General features: G+C 37.7%; 1 protein-coding gene across 3 annotated transcripts in view; it reads right to left on the bottom strand.

Moving 5' to 3' along the window:
- The window catches only part of RELN (reelin), a 490103-nt gene that overhangs the window by 387515 nt on the left and 77322 nt on the right, over positions 1 to 25266 (bottom strand). For all 3 annotated transcript variants that reach the window (XM_087441541.1, XM_004439311.3, XM_087441605.1), the window contains exon 2: positions 17889 to 17999. In XM_087441541.1, coding sequence (XP_087297667.1) covers positions 17889 to 17999 — 111 coding nt within the window. The remainder of the gene's footprint in view (positions 1 to 17888; positions 18000 to 25266) is intronic.

The following is a 25266-nucleotide window of genomic DNA, read 5'->3' as shown; positions in this document are numbered from 1 at the left end:
GCAGTTCAAAGGGTATTAGATACAGCACGAGGCAAATGGGAGCCCATTAAAATTTCCCCAACTGCTCTAATGAGAATGCCGAGGGTCATTTCTGCCTAGTTTACCATCTGTTTGGTTTCTGGCATGTGTCTCTGGTGTGAGGGAGTGTCTTGAAGCCCATTTGGCTTATCACAGCATAATCCAGGAGTGTGAAGCAATTTCAGTTGTTTATAAAGTGGCACACTAAAATCAGAAGCCTACACATGTGGAATGAAAAACTTTTAGTTTAAAAATGATGCCACATAATGAAAAGTGTCCTGATTTTTTTTTTTTTTTAATTAGCAGGCAATGTTTAAAGAGAAACTTTTAGGAAGATTGTATATGAATTCTAGAACCTGATTTCTACTCACCCAAAGGTTAGGATGATTGAAAAATAGCTACTTTTCAGGCTCTATCACCTGGAGCACACATTTAAAAAATTAGATTTGCAGTAAGGCAGGCAATGGCTTCCTAGACACGACACAGAAAGCAATAACCATAAAGGAAAAAAACTGACAAATTAGAGTTCATCAAAATTTAAAACTTCTCATCACAAGATTTGTTGTTAGTGCTGTTGAGTCAATTCCGACTCCTAGCGATCCTGTATACAGCAGAGTGGAACCCTGCCCAATCTTTTTGTGCCATCTTCTCACCTTCTGGTGCTATATCAGCAATGCTCTGCTGCTATTCATAGGGTTTTCATGGCCAATTTTTCAGAAGTGGGTGGCCAGGTCCTTCTGCCTAGTCTGTCTTAGTCTGGAAGCTCCACTGAAACCTGTCCACCATGGGGGACCCTGCTGGTATTTGAAATACCAGTGGCACAGCCTTCAGCTTCACAGCAACACACAGCCACCACAGTATGACAACTGACAGACAGGTGGTATGATTCCCTGACCGGGAAATGAACCCCAGACACAGCGGTGAGAGTGCCAAATCTTAACCACTAGACTACTACATCGTAAGATACCATTGAGAAAATAGTAGGCAAGCCACAAATGGGAAAACACATTCACAAAATGTACATCTGATAAATGATTGGTACCCAGGATATATTAAAACTGCTATAACTCAAAAATAAAAAGACAACTCAGTTTTTTTAAATGGGCATAAGATTTTAACAGACACTTGACAAAAGTGGCCAATAAGCACATGAACAAGTGCTCAACATCATTTGTCAGCTGAGGAATGCAAATTAAAACCACAATGAGACATCAGCATATACCCACCAAAATGGCTAAAATTAAAAACACTGACAACACCAAATGTAGGTGAAGATGCAGAGCAATCACAACTCTAATAGTATGTTGGTGAGAGTGTAAAAAGGTACAACTGTTTTGGAAAAAGGTCTGGCAGCTTCTTATAAAAAGAGACCCAGCAAATCCACTACTAAGTACTTATCCAATAAAAATGAAAACATATAATCACAAAAAGAGTTGTACAAGTATGCTCACAGCAGCTATATGCATAGTAACCAAAAATTGGAAATAACCTAGGTGTACAATAATAGGGAAATGGAAAAACAAAGGAATACTACTCAGCAATAAAAAGGAACAAACTACCGATAAAAATAACATGGATAATTCCCAAAAATATTATGCTGAGTGAAAGAAACTGTATACAAAAGGGTACATATTGCATATGCAACCATTTTCTCATGCCATATTATTCAAAAATATCATTTTAATGGCAGCATATTATTCATTCCCATTAATATTGTAATTTATTTCAGCATTCTATTATTGGACATTTAGATTATCTTCAAATTTTTCCTGTCATAAATAGTGCTCTGGTGAATAGTCATATACATCAACCTTTGTCTGCATCTCTGTTTTTTCTTTTTAATTCATAATAGATTCCCAAAAGTAAATGAACTGTGTCAAAGTACATGAACATTTTAATGACTCTGTTTCCATATTGCCAAATTGCTTTCTAGATAACTAAACCAATGTACACCCACATCAACAATAAATACCTATTTTCTAGCACTGGTATGAGAATTAAGCATACATGATTTTCAACATCTTTGACAAATAAAAAAATTAGTACCTCATAATTGTTTTAATTATGCATTTTTATTAGCAGTGAGGTGAGTATTTTGCTTATATTTATTGGACATCTGTCTTTCTTCTTTTGCAAATGGTCTGAGTTTTTGCTACTTTTCTATATTGGAGTATTGATTGTTTTCTTTTGGTTGCATAAAGGCTAAAAGCCCCTTTACAACTAGGGCAAAATGTTTGTTCATCCTTCTAATTTTTAAAAATTAGCATTTTTTTTAATTACACAAGCAGTTCTTCCTCACTGTCAGAAAATTAGAAAACAGAGAACAAACATATTAGATGTTCTAAGATTAAACCATCCTTACAATTCAGGGATTAAAAAAATAAACTTAATCATGATGGACTATTCTTTAAAACAGTGTGTCCCAAACTGTCCCACACAAAACCAGTTCTGAAAGATGTAAATAGATGTTCTTTGGGAAGAAAAGTACTCCATGCTAACATAAATTTTTGAAGGAGAGCCATTATATGCTGTTCTTGAAAATTCACAATGTTAAAAAGTATATTAGACTTATGACTCAACAATAAAAAGACTGATAATCCAATTTAAAAAATGGATAAAGACTTTGAATAGACTTTTCTCCAAAGAAGATACACAATTGGCCAAAAAACACATGAAAAGATATTCAATATCATTAGCCATTAGGGCAATGAAAATCAAACCACAATGAGATACCACTTCATATCTACTAGGATGGCTATAAAAAATATATAAATAAAACAGAAAATAAGTGTTGTCAAGGATATGGAGAAACTGAGACCTCATACTGCTACTGGGATTGTAAAATGGTACATCTGCTATGGAAAACAGTTTGGCAGTTCCTCAAAAATAGCATTACCATATGATCCAGTAGATGAATGGATAAATAAAATATAGAATATCCATACAATGGAACATTATTCAGCCATAAATAAGAATAAAGTACTTTATTCTTCAATATGGATAAACTTGAAAACATGTTAAATAAAAGAAGCCAGTCACAAAAGGCCAGATTACAATATTTCATTTATATAAAATGTTTAGAACAGGCAAATCCAGAGACAGAAAGTAGATTAGAGGCTGCCAGGGGATAGGAGGAGGGGACATTTGAGACTGACTGCTAATAGGCATGGGGTTCTTTCTGGGGTGATGGAAATGTTTTTGAATTAGTAGTGATGGTTGCAGAACACAGTGAATATACAAAGACTCATTGAACTGTACACTTTAAAATGGTAAGTTTTATGTTATGTGAATTACATCTAAAAAAGAAAAACGAAAAAAGCATATAAAGACTCCAATAAGTACTGCTTAACTTTGTTTAACGAGTATATTCCAAGGTTTTTCATACCACAATACTTTTTCCATGTAGGACCCATTAACACATCATGAGACACTAATGTTTGCAAGAAGCAGTGTGGGAAAAGCTGCTATTAACACAGTTTAAAGTTCATTCTAAGATGTGGCTGGTATCATCTTGTTGAAGAGAGGACAAGAAGAAAGAAAGAGAGAAAAGGGGAGAGGCTAGGGGCTTGAAGGATAAACTTCATCAACCTCATAATTATTCTAGAGCTGGTCATCTGTCCCATTCTCCAGAAACAGAAAGCCAAACCCCAACTGAGTTCTCCTGTTATTAATAACAGATTTCTCTCCATTTTTGTTATTATTGTTAAAAATGTAATTGGATCATATAGGTTAAGTTAGGTTAAAAAAGAATCTTCTCATATAATTATTTTAAAAAGAAAAGACTTAAGGATAAACAAAACATCTTCCCAGAGCATGATCTCTGAGAGTTCCATTTATTTTACTTTTAACTTGCTATTTACTAGAGTTCATGTGGAGAGGAACTTTTCTGAAAGAGAACCAGAAATAACATAATTAACTAGATAATAACAACAACATGGTTCTGATGTATGAAAACATGTAGGAAGAAAAGCAGGAGGGGAGCTCAGTCTGAACTTTTACCAAAATATTAACAATTTTTGCTATTCTGTTTTCCAAAATGGCAACACCCACACTATCAAATATCTTTCCATTCAGACATTCAGAGTCCTGAAAACAGTAATTTAGTTGTGCGCTTGCCTCAGAGAGCAGCCTACATGTCTGTTAGGCTACATGCAAAATTCAGCATCAGAGGGTTGAATGAGCTGCAGAGGAGAAAACAAGAGTAGAAACAGAACTGGCGTTTGGTGAAGTGCTTTCACGGGGCTCCTACATCTATTTTCACATCCATGTGTTGCACCCAGAACTATTTTCTATGCAATGTCAAGAATTTATGTTCACTACTTTTTAAAAAATATTTCAAGGGTAACCATCAGAATTATTTCTCAAAAGTAATAACATTAAAATTATTTTAAGTGTTTCTTAGATTTAACCACCAGGAAAGAAGCAGCCAACTTTCTCTAAGAGTATTTATAAATCAATTACAGTGAACACGGAACATAAACTCATTTATCATTCTCTAGATACCCAAAAAAAGGACTGGAAAATCCAAGAGTAAACCACATTACAAGCAAAATGACTGCTAGAGTCAATCTTTGAAGTTTATTCCCTTAACGCATATACTTCAATCTTGTCTTCTGTTAAAATGGACAGTCTGGCATACTCTGAAAAGTGTCACTCTTCTAGAAAACAGTATCTCTTATCAGCAAAGACCCATGATTCCTAAGTGGTTTTTTAAATCATTATTTAAGAAAAAGAAAGAAAAGTATTCCCAACCCTATTTTTACCTAGTAAGGGATAAGACCTCATTTATAGAGACTTATTTTCCAGAATTCTTCTTAAAAACTTTGGCACATGAGAAAGTACCCCACATAATTACCTAGTGCTCTATCCTTGTTTGTTCAGTGCTCAGTCTTTGGGAAAATTATTTTCTTTAATAACAGAAATAAGGTTACCTTTGCCAAGACAGAAGAATCTCTTCACAAATAATTTTTTTATACTCAGGCAAAATTATAACAAAATAATCTCAAAAATCAGAATTTATATAGCATAGTGGCAACTTCTATTAGAATCTACTCCAAACGTGAATTTCCTGACGTTCTTATTTATGAACAACCAGCATACTGTGATTCTGAGCACAGGGATTTGAGCAGGAATAAGGAAAAGAAAGGAACCAGAAGGACTCCTCTTCCTTAGGGATACATTTTTAAAGTACCTACAGTGGTTTCTCGGCACATATTTAATCAGGGCTAAATTCCTCCATCTAGAATCTGCGTAGAGTCTGGAAAAAACTGACAAGTGAATTATTAAGGAGCTATGAAATGAATGAATCTTATGCAGAGTGTTTTGTTTTTGTTTTTGTTTCCCTAAAGGAAAGAAAACAAGTGACAATTACTTCCCCCCCCCCCAAAGCCCCAGTAGATAGTTGTATGTCATAGCTGCACATCCTTCTAGTTGCTGTATGTGGGACGCAGCCTCAGCATGGCCGGAGAAGCGGTGCATCAGTGCGCACCCGGGATCCGAACCCGGGCCGCCAGCAGCGGAGCGCGCGCACTTAACCGCTAAGCCACGGGGCCGGCCCTTTTTTTTTTTTTTTTTTAATATTTATGACAATTACTTTTTAACAAACATTTACCGCTATCAATTAATAAGAAATTATACAAGAAAAGTGTTGCAAGTTACAGCAAGGGATTACATATATATATACCAGGAAATCTTCCTTAATCATCTCACTTGATGTAATCTTAGAATATGTTCCCAAGAAATTATACTGTCATCATTTTTGGAAAGATTTATGAAATAAGATGTATCATTAAGACAGTGACCTGCTCTAAGATATGAGGCTGGACTCAACAATATCTTGAAGTTCTTTCCATCCTCTTGACTGTATAGAAGACACTTAATCAATCACTCTCCTCTCTGAAGGCATTGCTGCCTGCCTCCTCCAGGAGAGAAAGAGACAAAGTGGAAGGCAGGATGATAAATTTCCCCAGGATCTCTGATGATAAAATTTGCATATGTTTGTATCATTTTAAATGTATGTATCAATGCATAGGCTTACGTGTACATATATAGATTCAGAAATATCCTCAAACTTAGAGTAATATGCTCTCTCTCTCTCATCCACACCTGTACCCTTGTGCACATACATGCATCTACTAGTGTCAGCTCTAGCAGTAAAATACCCTATGAATCCTCAGAGATTTTTATTGGTTTATTCATTCAATCAATATTTATTGAGCACTTGTTATGTGCCATGAGCGTGAAGACAACCAGACCATCTCTTGTTCTTAAAGAGGTATAAAGGTTTTTTTTTTTTAATTTTTTGTTTATTGCAGTAACATTGGTTTATAACATTGTAAAAATTTCAGGTGTACATCATTATACTTCTATTTCTGCACAGATTACATCATGTTCACCACCAAAATACCAATTACAACCCATCACCACACATACGCACACACACAAACCATACATCTGATAAGGGCTTAATCTCCAAAATATATAAAGAACTCATGCATCTCAACAACAAAAAAACTACCAACCCAATTAAAAAATGGGCAAAAGACCTGAACAGACATTTCTCCAAAGAAGATATACAGATGGCCAACAGACACATGAAAGGATGTTCAAAATCACTAACTATCAGGGAAATGCAAATCAAAACTACACTGAGATATCACCTCACGCCCGTCAGAATGGCTATAATTAACAAGACAGGAAACAACATGTGTTGGAGAGGATGTGGAGAGAAGGGAACTCTCATACACTGCTGGTGGGAGTGCAAACTGGTGCAGCCACTATGGAAAACAGTATGGAAATTCCTCAAAAAATCAAGGATAGAACTACCATATGATCCAGCTATTCCACTGTTGGGTATTTACCCAAAGAACTTGAAAACACCAATTTGTAAAGGTACATGCACCCCTGTGTTCATTGCAGCGTTATTCACAATAGCCAAGACTTGGAAGCAACCTAAGTGCCCATCAAGGGACGAATGGATAAAGAAGATGTGGTATATATACACAATGAAATACTACTCAGCCATAAGAAACCACGAAATCCAGCCATTTGTGACAACATGGGTATAAAGGTTTTTAAACAAGTAAATTCAGTAGATTGTTAGAAATGACTAGTGGAGTTCAGAGAAGAGAGTGAAGCATGGAGGAGGGAGTAGAGAGTTCCATGGAGGTGGGCACCAGGGCGGAGCAGAAAGGAGGGGTCATAAAGGCTCAGTAGAGGAGGTGAGTCAGGACAGAGTCCCTAAAAGACACAGGATGTTTGCCCAGCAGACAGCGCCAGAAAAAATTCCAAACACTATAAACAAGGGCACAGAATTTAAAGCAGCTGGAATTTTGGAACTGTGTGTAGGTAATTATGATTGGTGCATGGATGTACATGTGTGTATGCAGTGGGAATGTACGTGACTGTAAAGGAATGGAAGGAGGCTGGGAAGAGATCAGGGCTAGGGGCAGGCAGGGCTACAGCAGAGGGCCATTTTTTAGTCAAGGTTCTTTTGTAAAAGAAACCAACTCAAGCTGGCTTGGGCCGTAACAGGAACTTAATGAGAGGCTAGAGAGCTGGGTTTGAATTATGGCTTTGCAACTCCCTACACGTGACCTTGGGCTAGTTACTTACCCTGTCTGTGCCTCAGGCTCTTTATCTACAAAATGAGGATAATCATAGCAGGATTTTTGTTAGGATCAAGAGTTAACACTGGCAACACACCTGGCACATAGCAAGTGCTTGATAAGTGTTAGCTATTTTTATTATTGCTTCCTAGAACCCAAGAATATCTGAGCCTGATGAAAAGAAAGCCTAAAATAAGAGCCTGGAAAGCTCGGGTACCTCAGGCAGCATTCTATCTCTCTCTCCTTCGCCTCTGCCTGCATGCCATTCCTCTGAGCCACTGTGGAGGATGGCTGCCTGGAGCTCCCACATGTTTACATGTGCCTTGATCCAACTCAAAAGAGTTGGACTGGGATTGATGAGTCTTGATTCCAAATTCCTGTACTAGTAAATTTGATTGACTTAACTTGGCTTGTGTACAGGCCTACCTCAGAGATATTGTGGGGCTCAGTTCCAGATCACTGCAATAAAGTGAATATCGCAATAAAGCGAGTCACACAAATTTTTTGGTTTCCCAGTGCATATAAAAGTTGTGTTTACACTATACTGTAGTCTAAGTGTGCAAGAGCATTATGTCTAAAAAACAATGTACATACCTTAATTTAAAAATACTTTATTGCTAAAAAATGCTAACCATCATCTGAGCCTTCAGCAAGTAATCTTTTGCTGGTGGAGGGTCTTGCCTCAACGTTGATGGCTGCTGACTGATCAGGTTGCTGCAAGTTAGGTGGCTGTGGCAATTTCTTACAATAAGACAACAATGAAGTTTGCCACATCCATTGACTCTTCCTTTCATGAATTATTTCTCTGTAGCATGTGATGCTGTTTGACAGCATTTTACCCACAGTAGAACTTCATTCAAAACTTGAGTCAATCCTCTCAAACCCTGCCGCTGCTTTATCAACTAACTTTACGTCATATTCTAAACCCTTTATTGTCATTTCCACAATCTTCACCAGGAGTAGATTCCATCTCAAGAAACCACTTTCTTTGCTCATCCATAAGAAGCAACTCCTCATCCATTAAAGTTTTAGAATGAGATTGCAGCAATTCAGTCACATTTTCAGGCTCCACTTCTAATTCTAGTTCTCTTGCTATTTCCACCACACCTGCAGTGACTTACTCCACTGAAGTCTTGAACCCCTCAAAGTCATCCAGGAGGGTTGGAATCAACTTCTTCCAAACTCCTGTTCATGTTGATATTTTTGCCTCTTCCCATGAGTCACAAATTTTTTTTTTTTTTTGGTGAGGAAGATTAGCCCTGAGCTAACATCTGTTGCCAATCTTCCTCTTTTGTTTTTGCTGAGGAAGACTGTACCCATCTTCCTCTATTTTATATGTGGGAAGCCTGCCACAGCATGGCTTGATGGGCAGTGCATAGGTCCGTGCCTGGGGTCTGAATCTGCAAACCCCAGGCTGCTGAAGCAGAGCGTGTGAACTTAACCACTATGCCTCCAAGCCGGCCTCATGTATGTGCTTAATGGCATCTAGAATGATGAATCTTTTCCAGAAAGTTTTCAATTTACTTTGCCCAGATCCATCAGGAGAATCACTTTCTATGGTAGCTATAGCCTTACAAAATATATTTCTTAAATAATAAGAGTTGAAAGTCTAAATTACTCCTTGATCCATGGGCTGCAGAATGGGTGTTGTGTTAGCAGGCATGAAAACAACATTAATCTCATTGTACATCTCCACCAGAGCTCTTGGGTGACCAGGTGCAGTGTCATTGAGCAGTAATATTTTGAAAAGAATCTTTTTTTCTGAGCAGTAGGTCTCAACAGTGGGCTTAAAATATTCAATAAACCACGTGGTAAACAGATGTACTGTCATCCAGGATTTATTGCTCCATTTATAGAGCACTGGCAGAGTAGATTTAGCATAATTCTTAAGGGCCCTAGGATTTTTGGAATGGTAAATGAGCACTGGCTTCAACGTAAAGTCACCAGCTGCATTAGCCCCTAACGAGAGAGTCAGCCTGTGCTTTGACGTTTTGAAGTCAGGCACTGACTTCTCCTCTCTAGACATGAAAGTCCTAGATGGCATCTTCTTCCAACATAAGACTGTTTCATCTACATTGAAAATCTGTTGTTTAGTGTACTCACCTTCATTAATTATCTTATTAATTATCTCCTCTGGAGAACTTGCAGCAGCTTCTACATCAGCACTGGCTACTTCACCTCGCACTTTTATATTACGGAGATGGCTTCTTTCCTTAAACCTCATGAACCAACCTCTGCTGGCTTCAAACTTTTCTTCTGCAGCTTCCTCCCCTCCCTCAGCCTTCACAGAATTGAAGAGAGTTAGGGCCTTGCTCTGGATTAGGCTTTGGCTTCAGGGAATCTTGTGGCTGGTTTGATCTTCTAGCTAGACCACTAAAACTCTCTCCATATCAGCAGTAAGGCTGTTTCGCTTTCTGTTCATTTGTGTGTTCACAGGAGTAGCACGTTTAATTTCCTTCAAGAACTTTTCCTTTGCATTCACAACTTGGCTAACTGTTTGGCACACGAGGCCTAGTTTTCGGCCTATCTCAGCTTTTGACACGCTTTCCTCACTAAGTTTAATCATGTCTAGCTTTTGATTTAAAGTGAGAGACATGCGACTCTTCCCTTCACTTTGAACACTTAGAGGCCACTGCAGGGTTACTAATTGGCTTAATTTCAATATTGTTGTGTCTCAGGGAATAGGGAGGCCTGAGGAGAGGAAGAGAGATGGGGGACTGGCTGGTAGGTGGAGCAGTCAGAACACACACAACATTTATCTATTAAGTTTGCTGTCTTACATGGGTGCAGTTCATGATGCCCCCAAATTACAGTAGTAACATCAAAGATCACTGATGACAGATCACCATAACAAATAAAATAATGATGAAAAAGTTTGAAATATTACAAGAATTACCAAAATGTGACACAGAGACACAAAGTGAGTAAATGCTGCTGGAAAAATGGCACCAATGGACTTGCTCGACACAGGGTTGCCTCAAACTTCAATTTGTAAAATACACAGTATCTGTGAAGCACAAGAAAGCTAAGTGCAACAAAATGAGGTATGCCTGTACCTCGTGGTTTAAACTGAGGTAAAAGGGTTAGGGTAAAAACATGCCACAGTGGCCTATCTCCCTTGAATGGCAGGAAGGAGGGCAGAGGAGTAATTCATCTTGACTTCTAAGTTTAACCATTTTCAGATCTGAGCCAAAAACAGGCTAAGCAATTTGCATCTTCAGAGGTTTTAGAGCCTACTGATGAGAATTTAAGGAATTTAGTGGTCCTACTGCTTTGCATCCTCTTTAAACTTTCTTTTTTCCCAGTTTGTACAACCCTAACTCCTTTTAAAAATCTGGGAAGTGCCAAATGTCCACTCACTAAACAAAATGTGGTACATCTGTACGATGGAATATTATTTAGCCATAAAAAGGAATGAAGTACTGATATATGCTACAACATAGATGAACCTTGAAAACATTATGCTAACTAAAAGAAGTCAGACACGAAAGACCACTTATTGTTTGACTGTATTTATACGAAACGTTGAAAATAGGCAAATCCATAGAAAGAGAAAGTAGATTAGTGGTTGTCAGGGACTGAGGGGAGGAAGGAATGGGGAGTGACCGTCAATGGGGATGGGGTTTCTTTTGAAGGTGATGAAATGTTCTGGAATTAGATAGTGGTGTTGGTTGCACAATCTTGCGAATATACTGGAAATCATTGAAATGTATACTTTCAAATGGTAAATTTATGGTATGTAAATTGTATTTTTTAAAAAAAAAATCTGAAAACTGAATATGATGTCAGAACACTTGGTTTTAGTTGTCACACTTACACTATCTCATGTAATAGCCACCAACTGCCCTTCCTAAGCCTTGCTTCCTTACCTATATGTTGGGGCAGGGGTTGAGCCAGGCTCTACTGAAGGTCCATTCCAGCTCTAAAGTCTATGGGTAAGTAACGGGGTGCATTCCCCCACTCCAAATTAAAGTCAACCTCCTCCTTTCAAACCTTCTGCCACTTAAACCATCTTCTCATTCTGTTTCCTATTTCAAAGAAAGAATTCTCACTTCTCTCTGAGTTTTTAAATAATACCTATTTTGAGCATACATACTAGGCACTTGAACAGATAATCTCATTTAATCCACCCAACAACTTTGTGAGCTAGGCAGCTTTGTTATCATCCTCATTTTACAAATGCCGACACTGAGGCTCAGGGAAGGAAAGTATGTGGCCCAAGTTAGCAAGAAGCAGGGCCGGGCATGGAACCTGAGCTGCCCAACTCCAGAGGTCGTGTGATGGTCCACTGCACTGAGCTATCTTTCTCTACCGACTCCTCCACTTGGCCCAAGTCGCACATCCCTCAGCATTGGCTTTAGCAATTTGTTGGCTGATTGATTCAACAGCTTTATATTCATCACGCCTACTGTTCTAGTAAGCGATTCTTTCTAGTTATTTAGGAATCGGGAAATATCCCTGAATTCTTTGTCATGTCGAGCACAAACTAGATGATACTATTTCTCAATGAAAGTAATGCTGGCATACCCAAATGGACTGAATAAAGACCAAACTTAGGTTAATACCCTGTAAACAGGAAAAATTAACGGCAATTTCATCTCTTGTCAGCTATGCCCCTTGTACCATTGACTAGAGTAATTTGTTTCATTAACCTAGAGTCTTCTTGTTAATTATAGATCATTTACTATACATAATAAAAGGTCATGCCTTGGAATCCCTCAATATGTTTACAATTCCTCAAGTATATTACAAAGCATTTCTTTGTAAAGAAACAGACAAAATAAATCTAACAAGATCATTCTGAGTAATTTAGCTTAATTTAGGCTAGTAAATAAATGCCCCTACTATCAGGACCCTATTTAATGAAGTTGCTAGTGGCTGTCCCTTCATTACAGATATTAAAGCATATATATGTACATGTATTCGTAACACATGTGTGTGTCTCAAAGTCACACAGACAGGACACCTAAGACTGAACTATAGCTAATGTCCAGGGATGTAGGGGTCCTGGTGATAGTTAGCAAAGTTGTAAAAGGTTCTACTTAGTTTTACTGTGAAGGATAACCAAAAATTAGCTTAAATAGACCCTATATTTTATTAGTGACAATAAAATAAAGTAGTAACAAAAACTTGCATCCTGGCAATGAAACATTAACATACAATCTAAATCTACTGGTATTTGTATTAACTAGTGACCAATATAACATTTACTAAAATTTGATGTCTTTCTTAAAACATTTAAATAATTTGTTTTGTAAATATATCCCTATCATCTATAAAGTTAGAGTGTCAAATCACACTGAAAAAAACCAGATCATTAAGTTCAAAAATTTTAACATCATGTTTTAAAGATAATACGGAAAATATTAAATTTTTACGTTAGTTGATTAATCTTCATTAAAAATATGACATAACTGACTGAATATTTAAGAGAAAAAATTAAAAAGAAAAAATCTTGGATCTGTTCACTACATTTTCTCCTCAAACCTGGATTTCATCAAATCTTGCCATTTTAAGTTTTGTAGCTTAACAAATGATTGGATCTAGGATGTCTAATTATTACAGGAAAAAAAAAAACACATAGGAAATTACAAAATTTTAAGTGAAAAACTGCTAAAATGGCTGATGTATTAGCTGAGCAAAATTAGCTAGGAATAGCAAAGCACAAAAGTTTAATTTATGCAAGGTCTAACAATTTGAAGTATGGTTGCTACTCATCAGACCTGCAAACACAATTCTCAGGTTTTAGAGCCAGAATACCAAAAATTGAGTAAAATGCTTTTAGAGCCAGAATACTAAATATTAAGTAAAACTGCATTTCAGCTTCTGGAAAAGGAACAATTTTGTATGAAAGGATATTCAAATAGCCCTTCACTGAGCAACCACAATGAGCCTTGAAGATTTACATGATTGAGCTGGAATTCAATGCCAAAGACAAGAGGGAAGCATTTTTCTTCTGGGATGCACAAAGAGATATCCATAATTAAACATCACACTTCCCTAGGGCAGCATGTTTTCTTATATTGACAAGCAAAATGAGGTATTTCAAATCATGCATTGCTGGCATACAGTCATCTTTTGCATAGCTATTGTTTTAATGTATTTCTGGTTATTAGGCATTTGTCTATTTTTGGTCAGTGAGGCATGCATTTTAAAGAATTCTGGTTTTGCACAAAAGGCTGTAGTCATGTTAGTGGAATTACATTTATGCAACAGTATCTTAAGAATAATTATGGCCTTATTTTGGCTAGTCATACACACATTCTATATGCAAAGGAGAGTGGCTATAACTTTAGTGTAATTAGTACAATTAAAACTAACTATAAGTGGAAAAAACTTTCAGAAGTACCTTTTAGATTCAACTATATGTTTTACTTTGCCTTATTTATCACAGCTAGTTAAACTAATACACACTAATCCTACCATATGTTGGGAAAATGCCAAACAAATCATGTTTGCTTAACATTCCATCAATTAAGTCAGAGCCTAATGATAAATTATGTATTCAATAACTCTTTTGTTCTAGATCAAAGAATGCCACATTATTTCAGCCTGATTCTACTATAACTGCTAAACTACCAAAAAGCATCAATTCTTTTACATTTTACCTTCTATAAAAGTTTCCTCTATTTTCTCACCTGCACCCTACTCAAATTAAATCTTTTTCATTTTGTTCTCAAATTGTAAAGACTATGCTACACCTAAATCAAATACCAAAAAATTAACGTGCTTTTGTTTCCAAAAGTGATCTTTTATCTAAAAAGACATTTTATCTCCTATTTTCTATTAAAAAACCTTACTTATGAAGATTAACTCTGTTGAACAATATTCAGGTATATTATTAAATTTTGTTTTTAAGGTAATTTATCACTAACATATAAATACACATAAAATTACTTGGCTATTACTGGAACTTAAAAAAGATCTCACTTATCTATCCATCCATATAAAAATCACATCCTATAAAAATGCCAAGCAACTAGCGGGAGACCTGAGCATATTGTTATGAAAGTCAGACTACCACCAGTGGGCTTAATGTTCAGAAGCCTCTTCAGACCATCCACCCAATGATACAGGGGTGTTGGTGATGGGAAGCCTAATGCAATTTGAGCTCATCAAAATATATTCTAATTCAAGTGAAACTGCCTTTTCACAGCTTTTAAAGTCACCACAGAAAATGGCTTGAAGCCTGGGTGTCTTAAATAATTTCTAACAATTTCATTCTTAGTTTTCTGTTTGGCTTACTAGCTAAAATCCGAGGCAATATGATACATGCACTTTATATGTTCTTTCAAAATGTGTTTATAACATACTTGTGAATGATATTTAATGGTTTTTCTCATTTAAAGCCTCCATCTTGGCACATGATAGTTACTTCCCTTAGCCAAGACCTCTTCAATCATCTGGGTTTGTAGAAACCCCAGATTAATTCCATCCGAGATCTATTTTTGCCAGAACCCCCCAAAGGAAGTATATACAAGTCCCAGACTGAGGAAAGCAGCTGTGTCAGTTATCAAGATTCACAATTTTGGAATACCCAGTTTTACTGAGTGTTTTCTATGTCTAAGGGCTTTACATAAACGACCTCCTTTAATCCTCACAACTACTTGATATTTTATGAAGCAGGAGCTATTATCATCATCACCATTTCATAGACGAGGAAATTAAGCTTAGAGAAGTTAAGCAACTTGGCTGAGGCTCGTCACTAATGAGGGCTGGGGACTGGATCTGCAAGCAGGCCTGCATGATTCCACGGCCCAAACTCTTACCCCTCCACAGACCTCCTTCTTTGGCCGATGCCAGCCTACACCCACACTTTTTGCATGCCCTGTCATATCAGACCCTTTAACCACAGAATAATCTTTCTGCATCCACTCCTGAACCCTACAGTTTGTTCTCCATGCTGACCTCACAGTGATCTTTTTAAAATGAAAAGCTGTTCAAGTCACTCCTCAGCCTAAAACCCTCAATGACTTCCCTGTGCCAAGATCCTGAATGGTCTGCCTCTGGTCTCCTGTCCAGCCTTATCACTTTCCCTCTTGATTCCAGGTCCAGCCACTCCAAAGTTTTCTCTCAATTCCTAGAAAATAGCCAGCCTCTTCCCATCCTGAGGCCTTTGCATCTACTGTTCCCTCTTTCAGATATGCTGTGCCCCACCTTCCACAGACCTTTAGCTAGCTGATTCCTACTCATTCCTCACGTCTCAGCTCAATACCACTTCCTCAGGAAAGCCCTTGCTAACTACATCCCATTTTACTCCAGAACAGATCTAGTTTGTCTGTCACACCCTTTCCTAGCTAGCCCCAAGCAAGATTTGCTATGACATATTTGGTCATTTAAACAATGTCTGTCTCTCCCATTTAATTAATGTATATCAAAATCACCTGGAGTGCTTATTAACAAGTGATCACTCGGTCCCATCCCCTTAGTATCTGATTTACTAAGTCTAGAGTTAGGCCTGGAACTCTGTAGTTACAAGTTCCCAGTGAGGGTGATGCTGCTGGACCCTGGACGGACCCAGGACAGTGGTTCCCTATCCTGGATAAACATTAGAATTACCTGGGGAGCTTTAAAAATTACCAGTGCCCAAGCCCCACCCCCAGAGGTTTTGAATTAATTGGGGGAAGGTAGAACCCAGGATGTCTTATCCCAAATATTCCACTCTTAGACTGAAAAAACTGTCTAAAATTCAAATTAAATGGCATGTCTTGTAAATTTTTATTTGTTAAATCTGGCAACCTACTTGTGGGTCCTGTTGTAATACAACAGGTAGTAGCTCATATATATTATGTACATATATATGATTGTAAGCTAACCTTTCACCTCTGCAGAGCACAAAAAGGGTGGGGCTAAAACTGGGGAATTTTTAGACCTAAGAGGAATTTTTTTCTTCAGGATTAGGCTTTAGAAGTAGTTACCAACAGACTGTAAAAGCTTATGTGGGACTTTTTAAAAATATGGCAAATTCTCAATGTCAAATAATTTAACAAGATGATTAAATGACTTCCACGTTCCTTTAAGCCCTGAGGCTGTGAACCTCATCTTGGGCCAGCATGGTGACAATGCAGCACAGACATCATTGCTCTGACATCAATCAGTGAGTCCTCCGGACAGATACTGCTGGGACCTGACACAGAGGAGGTGCCCTTTCATATATCAATATTAGGTAAAATTATTTACTTAATACCCCAGAAAAAAATAAAACACATGGCTACCTTTGATAACACAATTCTATCTTTCTCACATCAATGGAGGAAGTCCTGTGCAGTTTTCCAATTTTAGAGTAAGATGAGTGATTTCATGTCTTACCTAAACTGATATATTAAATTTGCTTTTTTTTTATGAGGAAGACTAGCCCTGAGCTGACATCTGATGCCAATCCTCCTCTTTTTTGCTGAGGAAGATTGGCCCTGGGCTAACATTCGTGCCCATCTTCCTCTACTTTATATGGGATGCCTGCCACAGCATGGCTTGACAAGTGGTGTGTCGGTGCACACCAGGGGTCGGAACCTGCGAACCCCAGACCGCCAAAGCAGAGCGCACACACTTAACTGCTGCGCACCAGCTGGCCCCGAAATTTGCATTTTTAATGCTGAAAAGGGTCTACTTAATTCCAGCGTGGCATGTTTACTGCATTATAGGTAAACTAGAGATTTCCAAATTGAGAATCCTCTGGGATCAGTGACCATCATGTAACCTTCTGCCTCTCCACATAAGTAACCTGCCAAGTCTCTGATTTAAAGACAAAGACTCCACATGTGTTTTAAATGTTAAATTGCGTTCTTTTATGAATATTCACAGATTTTGATCATTTCAAAAATTATTATTATCTTCCACTTTGTACAATTCTTACTTGCTAAACTTTACATGGCACTTCTCACCTACTCCAGGATTTTAAGAACTGTCTATAAAAACAGGTTACTGAATAATTGCATGGGCATCAGAGTGAATTTGAATTCCAGCAATCTAAATGACAGAACACAGAAATTTACTTGAAGCCCACAGGACCAAGGGTAATAGTGGGCAGTAGATGGACAAAGGGGCAGAAAGATGGTCATACCAAGCTCATGGTTGGCTGCACATTTACAACATGGTTGGCGTATTCCAATCCACCCAAATTTAAGGAAACGCAAAAATCAATTCAGATTATTTTCTTTGAAATAATAAATGTCTAATACTTTTAAAACAGGTATTTCAAAAAATAAGACCTACGACTCTATAAAATATTGACAATTATTTGTTTCTTATATCAGGATAGCTTACCAAATCCAAAAGCGTTGGAACCTCCGATGCTCTGTGAAGCCTGAACACTCGTAGATGTGTATAGTCCTGTCACCAGCAAGCCATCAAAGAAGGTGCTTGTTGAAATTGTCACTGAAATACAGGGGGGAGAAAGAAAAGAAACCTCAATTAATACAGTCAGAATAATGAGATACATTTCTGAAGTGTTAGACATTGTCAAAACAATCTTTACTCATTATTAACTATTTTTATACTACCGCTAGTTAGTATTTTCTTTATATTAGAAATTACAGAGGAGCAAAAAGATACTCAGAACTCCAATGTCTATAATTGCTGGTCCTAAATTTAGTACATCAGTCCTATCTTTTTGCATTCATTTACACTTTCCCTAGCTATGTGCAAAATCATCTGAAAATAATGTAGTATTGAATAGCTAGTCTCTCCCCTCCACCACCACCCCTGAAGGTAGTCAAAGGCATTGCTGGAGCTTTGGCATTGTGATAAAACACTTTTTTTTTTTAAGTATTCCATACTGTGGGAGACAATTTTACATCGGCTGAAAAAAGAACAGTAAGATGCACTGTATTTCTTAATGTGAATCTACATTTCTTAGATGAGTCCCCTGAAGTTTTTCAACAAAAGCAGACTAATTTGCATGAAGACACTGCATGCTTTAAGTTTTAGAACAAAGTCTACAAGAGGAGTCCAAATGGTTTTATAACCAGAAAATCAGGATGTTCCTGGGAAGAAAAAGGTCAAATTAAATGTATCTGTATGCTACTTAGGTTTGGCTTCTTAAAATTTTATCTTGCTCACCACCCTAAAAATTGATCATAATTTCCTCCTTGACATAATATTTTCTTCTGCATTGGTTTTATAAGATCAAGATGATGCCATTTGTAGGAAGCAGCCGAGAGAAGGTAATATTATTTTGGTAATGTACAGTACAAGGCTGTTGTCATGTTTGGTGGCAGTAAGGAGAATGGCCAGGGTCGGTCACATTAACTTTGATGAGAATATTTAAATTAAACTTCAGGAAATCCAGGGAGTAGAGCTGAACGGTCTGAAACATCTATAGTATAAAACATAAAACAAGACATATATCAACAGAATAGCCTGACATTGTGCTACCCCCAAAACGGCATTGGATGTTGAAGTAAATCACCTTCACATCCTTTAATAATAGCTAATATTTTGAGTGCTGTCATGTAAACCACATGTAAACCTCTCAGCTGGGCACTAAGCTAAGTAGTTAACATGTATTATGTCATTTCATTATGAAAACATCTCTATAAAGGGGGTACTATTATTATTCCCAAGATATAAATGAGGAATTCATGGTACAGAGCAATTAAGAACCTTGTCTAGGACCATCTGATATCAACTAAAAATTTTTGATGCTGTTTACCTGGCTTTTCTCCCATTTTCTCCCTGCTCCCACCAGATCCCAAAGTGGCAAAGTGGCCATAGCCAAACCCTTGTTTAATAACCTCTTTCCCAGATTATTCACGTGCATGAGGAGCATTTGAAGAAAAGGAAAGTGAAAGCTGAAAGAGTCAAGATCACTGTTATTAGAGAGGAAGAAGGCCAAGCATGGCCGGGAGGTGACTCTTATGGCATGGTGGATGAAGCCCTAGGCTAGAGATCTGCGCACAGGGCCCCCATCCACAGCTACCTATTCTTGAGCAAAACCACTTCATCTCTCAGTCTAAACTTCCTCATGTATAGAATCACACCCTCATCATCAGCCCCGTTTTGATTACCCCAGATTCCCACAGTGGGTTCTACTGATGACTCCATCCTTTGATTCAATGAGTTAATCTTGAGTCAGGTAAAAAGTGCTTAAACTGCTTCTGTGCCCCCAGCCAATGGGGTTTAGAATCAAGTTACTTCCTGTTAAATTGCCTATCCTGACCACTGGACTCAGATAGTCCTTCACAAGCTGCAGTGTCTCACTGAGGACCCATGGGACCCTGCCTTCACTCACTTCCTCTCAATCCACTTCACTTTAGTCCAGTAAGATGGCAACAATCCTGTATTAATGCATAAACACAGCCTTTGTGGACTCCTCTCCATTCCTTTATGCTTCTACCCTGGTTCCTATTTCCAAGATTCTGAAAAATGTAGGGGTTTTATGAGTCTTGGAGTGAGGCCTTGAATTTGAGTCTCACCTCTCTCTACTTCTCATCAGTGTGTGACTTTGAGGTGAGACTCAGATTCCTCACTTATAAAAGGGAATAATAATACTATCAGATTTACTGTAAGAATGAAAAGAAATATATCTATTATCTATCATTGTATCTATCTCCTTAACACACTATCACATATATAGTAACTAATCAACAAAAGTTAGTTCCCTTTCCCTGCCCTCTCTCAGACCATGAAGCCCTGCCTTGCTCTTCCCTTACTGAGAACTGGAATCCTGGACATACCTCCTGGCATCTGCCTCGCCAGATGCCTGGACATATCCAATCATTGGACTGCACACATCTGAGTCCTGCTGCCTGCTAGGATTCTCCATCTATCCTCTCCACCCACTACTTCATTTCCAACCACAGTCCATACCAAATCTGAGCCGTGACCTCAGCGGGCCCAAGACAAATAGCATCCCCAGCTTGTTATTAATTTGCCCTCCCTTCCAAAAGATATTCTTTAAGTGTCTCCTCTGTGTTAATTTAAAAGAGAAGCTAACCACTAAACACTCTTGGAGAAAGGGCTGAGAAAGAAAAGAACCATGCATGGCAGCCCTCAGTCTTTACTGCTCCCAGCTATTAAGCTCTGGTCTCAAACAGCTATGCCTCTCCCAGCAAAACAAAAGCCTAGCCATGTCTACCATGACAACTGATAAATTCAACTTACTGATAGCTCATACATATCTAGCGATGTTTCAATCCCTTAGAGATGTGTACCTAGGAAGCTGCCTGCATGGCCTGTGACTCGTTTGGGTATTGAGCATGACCAAGGTTTGCTGTGCTCCTTAGCTGTCTATCCATGCTGTTAATCCCTTGCTGGACCTCCTCTCTCATCTACCACTCAGTGCCTCTCCAGATCCAGAGGATGAAGCGAATTCTGATAATAACGCCTCCACACACCACAATGCCTGCTTCAGATCAGTTCTCTTCTCTACATAGATTCTTGAGTCCTGAAGCAGCAAGGTCTAGTGAAAACATCCCAGGAATAAGAGGACTGGATTTTATTCCCAATATTATTAATTTGCTATGTGAGACTGGAAAAGTTTTTCTCTCTGCATGGTTCTATTCTTAGCAGTGATGTGAATACCTATTATTTGGTTATCTCATAGCTGGTGGGCTTAAATATGTGAGAAACCATTCCTAAACATTGAGTGTTTTAGAAAAAAATGAAATTACTAAGAAAAACATTCATTACTCCTAGATTCTCTTGGCTTTAAATACCATCCATAAACTGACTACTCCCAAATTTCTATCTCTAGTCCAGATCTCCTTATATATCTCTTTATATACACTCCAGATATACAGAGATAGATAGATAGATAGATAGATATCAAGCTGCTGCTCAACATCCCCATTTGGATGTCCAAGAGACATCTCAATCTCAACATGACCAAAACTGAATGCCCACCCCATCTCTCAAACTTGCTTCTCTTGCAGCCTTCCCCAAGTCAGTTGATGGCAGTACCATCTTTCTTGCTGCTCAGGCTAAAAACCTGAGTCAACTTTGGAATCACCTTCTCCTAGACCTTGGATCTAGTCCATTAGTAAATGGACTCTGCCTTCAGATCATAGCCAGAATCTGACCACTTACACCGTTTTCTGAGCTACCACTGTCTCTCCCATGGATTATTGCATTAGACATCACTCTGGTCCTCTTGGTACTACCCTCCTCTCTCTACATTCTATTCTCAGTATAAGAGTCAGAGGAATTCTTTTAAAACATACATTGGATCATGTCACTCCCCTGCTTATAAATTTCCAATGCTCTAAGTCAAAGTCAGTGGCCTACAAGGTCCCATGTGATCTGCCTCCATTCCCTCTCTGTTCTCATCTCCTTCTCTCTCCTGGCTCACTCCACTCCACGCACATTAGCCTCCTTGCTGAGACATGCCAACACTTTGCACTAGCCCTTTCCTCTGCCTTGGACTCTCTTCCTCCAGATACCTGAAGGACCAATTCCCGCACCTCTTTCAAGTCTTAGCTCAAATGTCACCCTCTCAATGAGGCCTGCAATAACCACACTATTTAGAATTGCAAACAGCCCCCTGTCTTCCTGCCCCCACAATCCCCACATTCCCAACGCCCCATACTTGGCTCTACTTCCCCCCCCCTTTTTTCTATAGGTAATTATCACCTTCTAACACATTATACTGATATCTTTACTTACAGTGTTTCTTGTTCATTACGTTTATCGTCAGTCTCATTCTGCAGAAAGTAAACTCCATCAAGGCAGGTATCTCAAGTGTTTTGTTCAGTAATATATCTTGAGTGTCTGGAACAATTCCTGACACTTTTGGGTGTTCAATAAATATTTATAGAAATATTTATTAATAAATAACTCATTCACATAAAAGTGGTGCAAGGTTGTCTTATTTTCAACTTGGTGCAAGGTTGTCTTATTTTCAACTTGTTTCCAGAGGAAAAGTATGTTGTGAATCCTAGACTTTATACGTCAGATGAAGCCTACTTGGAAAAGCCACATGGAAAGAAAAGATAGAGAAAAGTTGGCTACTATATATTTAAAATGTCTTCCAGAGTGCAAGACAGATCATTGCAGAGACCAAGAGACCAGCCAAAGACATTTGTGAAAAAGGCACACCAACTTAAGTATATATACGTTCTCACATGTTGTTAGTTTACACAAATCATCTAAAGAAAAAGTTCCCTGTTAGAAACTAACTGATTATAATCTATTTCTCTATTTGCTAGAGTTGGGAATTTAAAGTATTTTTTAGGGGAAAAATGGTATTTGCATTTGGAAAACTGCTACTCTCTTGACACTGTGGAGCAAGCAATCCTTTTCCTCCTCTAAACAGATGTAATGCATAATCCATATGGGAACTGGTAATCAGTTTCTTTTTCTAAGAAAGAGGAAATGTTGCCCAGACTCTTATGAAATATAAGACATATCTTTCTGATCACCAGGTTCCCTTTTACTCAAGAAGATAGTGGATTCAATTTCTGTATTTAAAAAACATCTAACACAGTTTGAATTTCCTGCTAGTTTGGAGGAAACTTCAGAATGTCAGCTGCCCACGTTTTTATTGACTAGAACACTAGTAGTGTACACATGAGCAACCTGAGCGAGATACTGGGAACTTCACACCAAGGCACTTCAACTTTGAAACTATGTCAGGAATACCCTTATCTCGGCCCATATCTTTCCCTTTCATCAAATGCTCCCACTTATCTCTATTGCAGTTAGTCTGTCAGCATTTCCTAAAACAACGAAAAAACAAACAAACCAACCCCACAGAAGCAAATAACTGTTCCAGGCATGGAAACTGCTCTGGCTAGCTGTCCTAACCTGTTAATTCTGCATCCTCAGCCCCTGTTGGTTTCAGTTTCCATTTGGGGCTGCTCCCCTCACTTTACCCTCTGGTATCTTCCCGATTCCTTCCTATCAGGCTTCATCTGACCCCCAACATGCACTGGCTCTTCTGCTTCTGATGTGCCCTGACTTGACTTTCTTTCCTCTAATTCCACTGGGACACACCCTTCAAGCACTATTTTAGCTTCTCTAGTCTTAGCTCATCCGTTACATCCACAAACTGCTGCCAGCCAGGCAACTGGAATAATCTTCTTGAAAGCAGAAGAGAGATCTACAGTAAATTAAAGGAAAAGTTTACTATACACAGTACTAATATGGCTCATGATAAAAAAAATTGAAGCTCACATTTCTGAAGGTAAAACTTACAACTTTCATGGTTACTATACTATTTTGGCCCACTGATGAAGCTCATTAACTAAAGACAGAGATATTTTTTGTCTACTATTTTAAACAAACTATACATGAATCATAGGATTGTATGTATGTGTGTGTAGATATAGATACATTCATTTGCAAAATGTAAAATACTCCTAATTCCCACTACAGATATTTTTGTAAGTTTCTGATACTCTGACCCAGAATATTATAGTCCAAAACTGCATACTTTAAAATGTTCCAAAGCTAATATAATCTAAAAATGTTTCCTGGGGCTGGCCCCATGGCCTAGTGGTTAAGTTCAGCACACTCTGCTTTGGCAGCCTGAGTTCAGTTCCTGGGCGCGGACGTACACCACTTGTCAGCAACCATGCTGTGGTGGCAACCCACGTACAAAGTAGAGGAAGACTGACAACAGATGCTAGCTCAGGGCTAATATTCATCAGCCAAAAAAAAAAAAAAAAAAAAAAAGGACAGTAAAAATGTTTCCTTTAAAAACATTTTATGAAACTACCTTTGTATAAAAAGAAATTATAGTTAAAAGACATAAATTTGGGTACATTAGGATATGGGAAAATTGCACAAAATTTTTATATTTGAACTACCTTTAAGATAAACAACTGTTAGGACTACCTATACCTAACTGATATCTGACTAGCCCAGTTAATAAGCAAACTTTTCATCCTCTTTCCAAGATTATCAGGCAAATACTCTAACTAATGTTAAGACGGGGAACAAATAATATTTAACGTGTCAATTCACTTTTTAAAAAATTTATTATAAAATATGAACAACTGCTGAATCTAGGTGGTGGGTATATAGATGTTTGTTGTGCTAGTCTTCTAACTTTTGTTTCAGAAAAATTTCATATTAAACAGTTGAAGGAAAGAAAGAAGTTTATTATAAATACACTTATTATAAATGAACTTAGAATGAGCAAACTAACTCAAACAACAAAATGCACTAGAAAGTACATAACACTTCATTGTTTTAAGAATATATATATATATATAACCTTCTATGAGCCAAGAACTGTTTTAGCACTATAATTTAGGTCTTATTAACTAGAAAAGCAAAAAGAGATATTTAGAACTAGTTCCCTATTAGCAAAATGTTTATAAACTCTATCTGACATCATATCACCTCCAGCTATTTTATACAAATTAAAATATATCACCACCACAGGATAGCACCCATCAGTTACCCCTTTCAGATACCAAAGATTTATGTATAATCATCAGATAATAATTTAATGACTTTAAATACATAAACATCTACTTAAACAATTCAGTTTGCCATATGACCTACTTCTTTTCATGGTTTTACAAATTTTCCTGGTAAATTTGCAAAATCCTTCCCCAGGGGACTTTTTTTTCCCTTAGAGTCATTTTTGTATCTTTCATATTTTTGCATTTAAATGTTATACAGAGAACTAGCTACTTTACTTATAGAGAAAAAAGGCAACATCAATATTATGGATTTCAAGAAGAATTTTGAACTT

Source organism: Ceratotherium simum, chromosome 1, assembly GCF_057802395.1.
Source record: "Ceratotherium simum simum isolate JZ-2026a chromosome 1, ASM5780239v1, whole genome shotgun sequence".
Lineage (NCBI taxonomy): Eukaryota > Metazoa > Chordata > Mammalia > Perissodactyla > Rhinocerotidae > Ceratotherium > Ceratotherium simum.
Note: the sequence above shows the minus strand (reverse complement) of the source record. Positions and strands in the feature narration are given on the sequence as shown.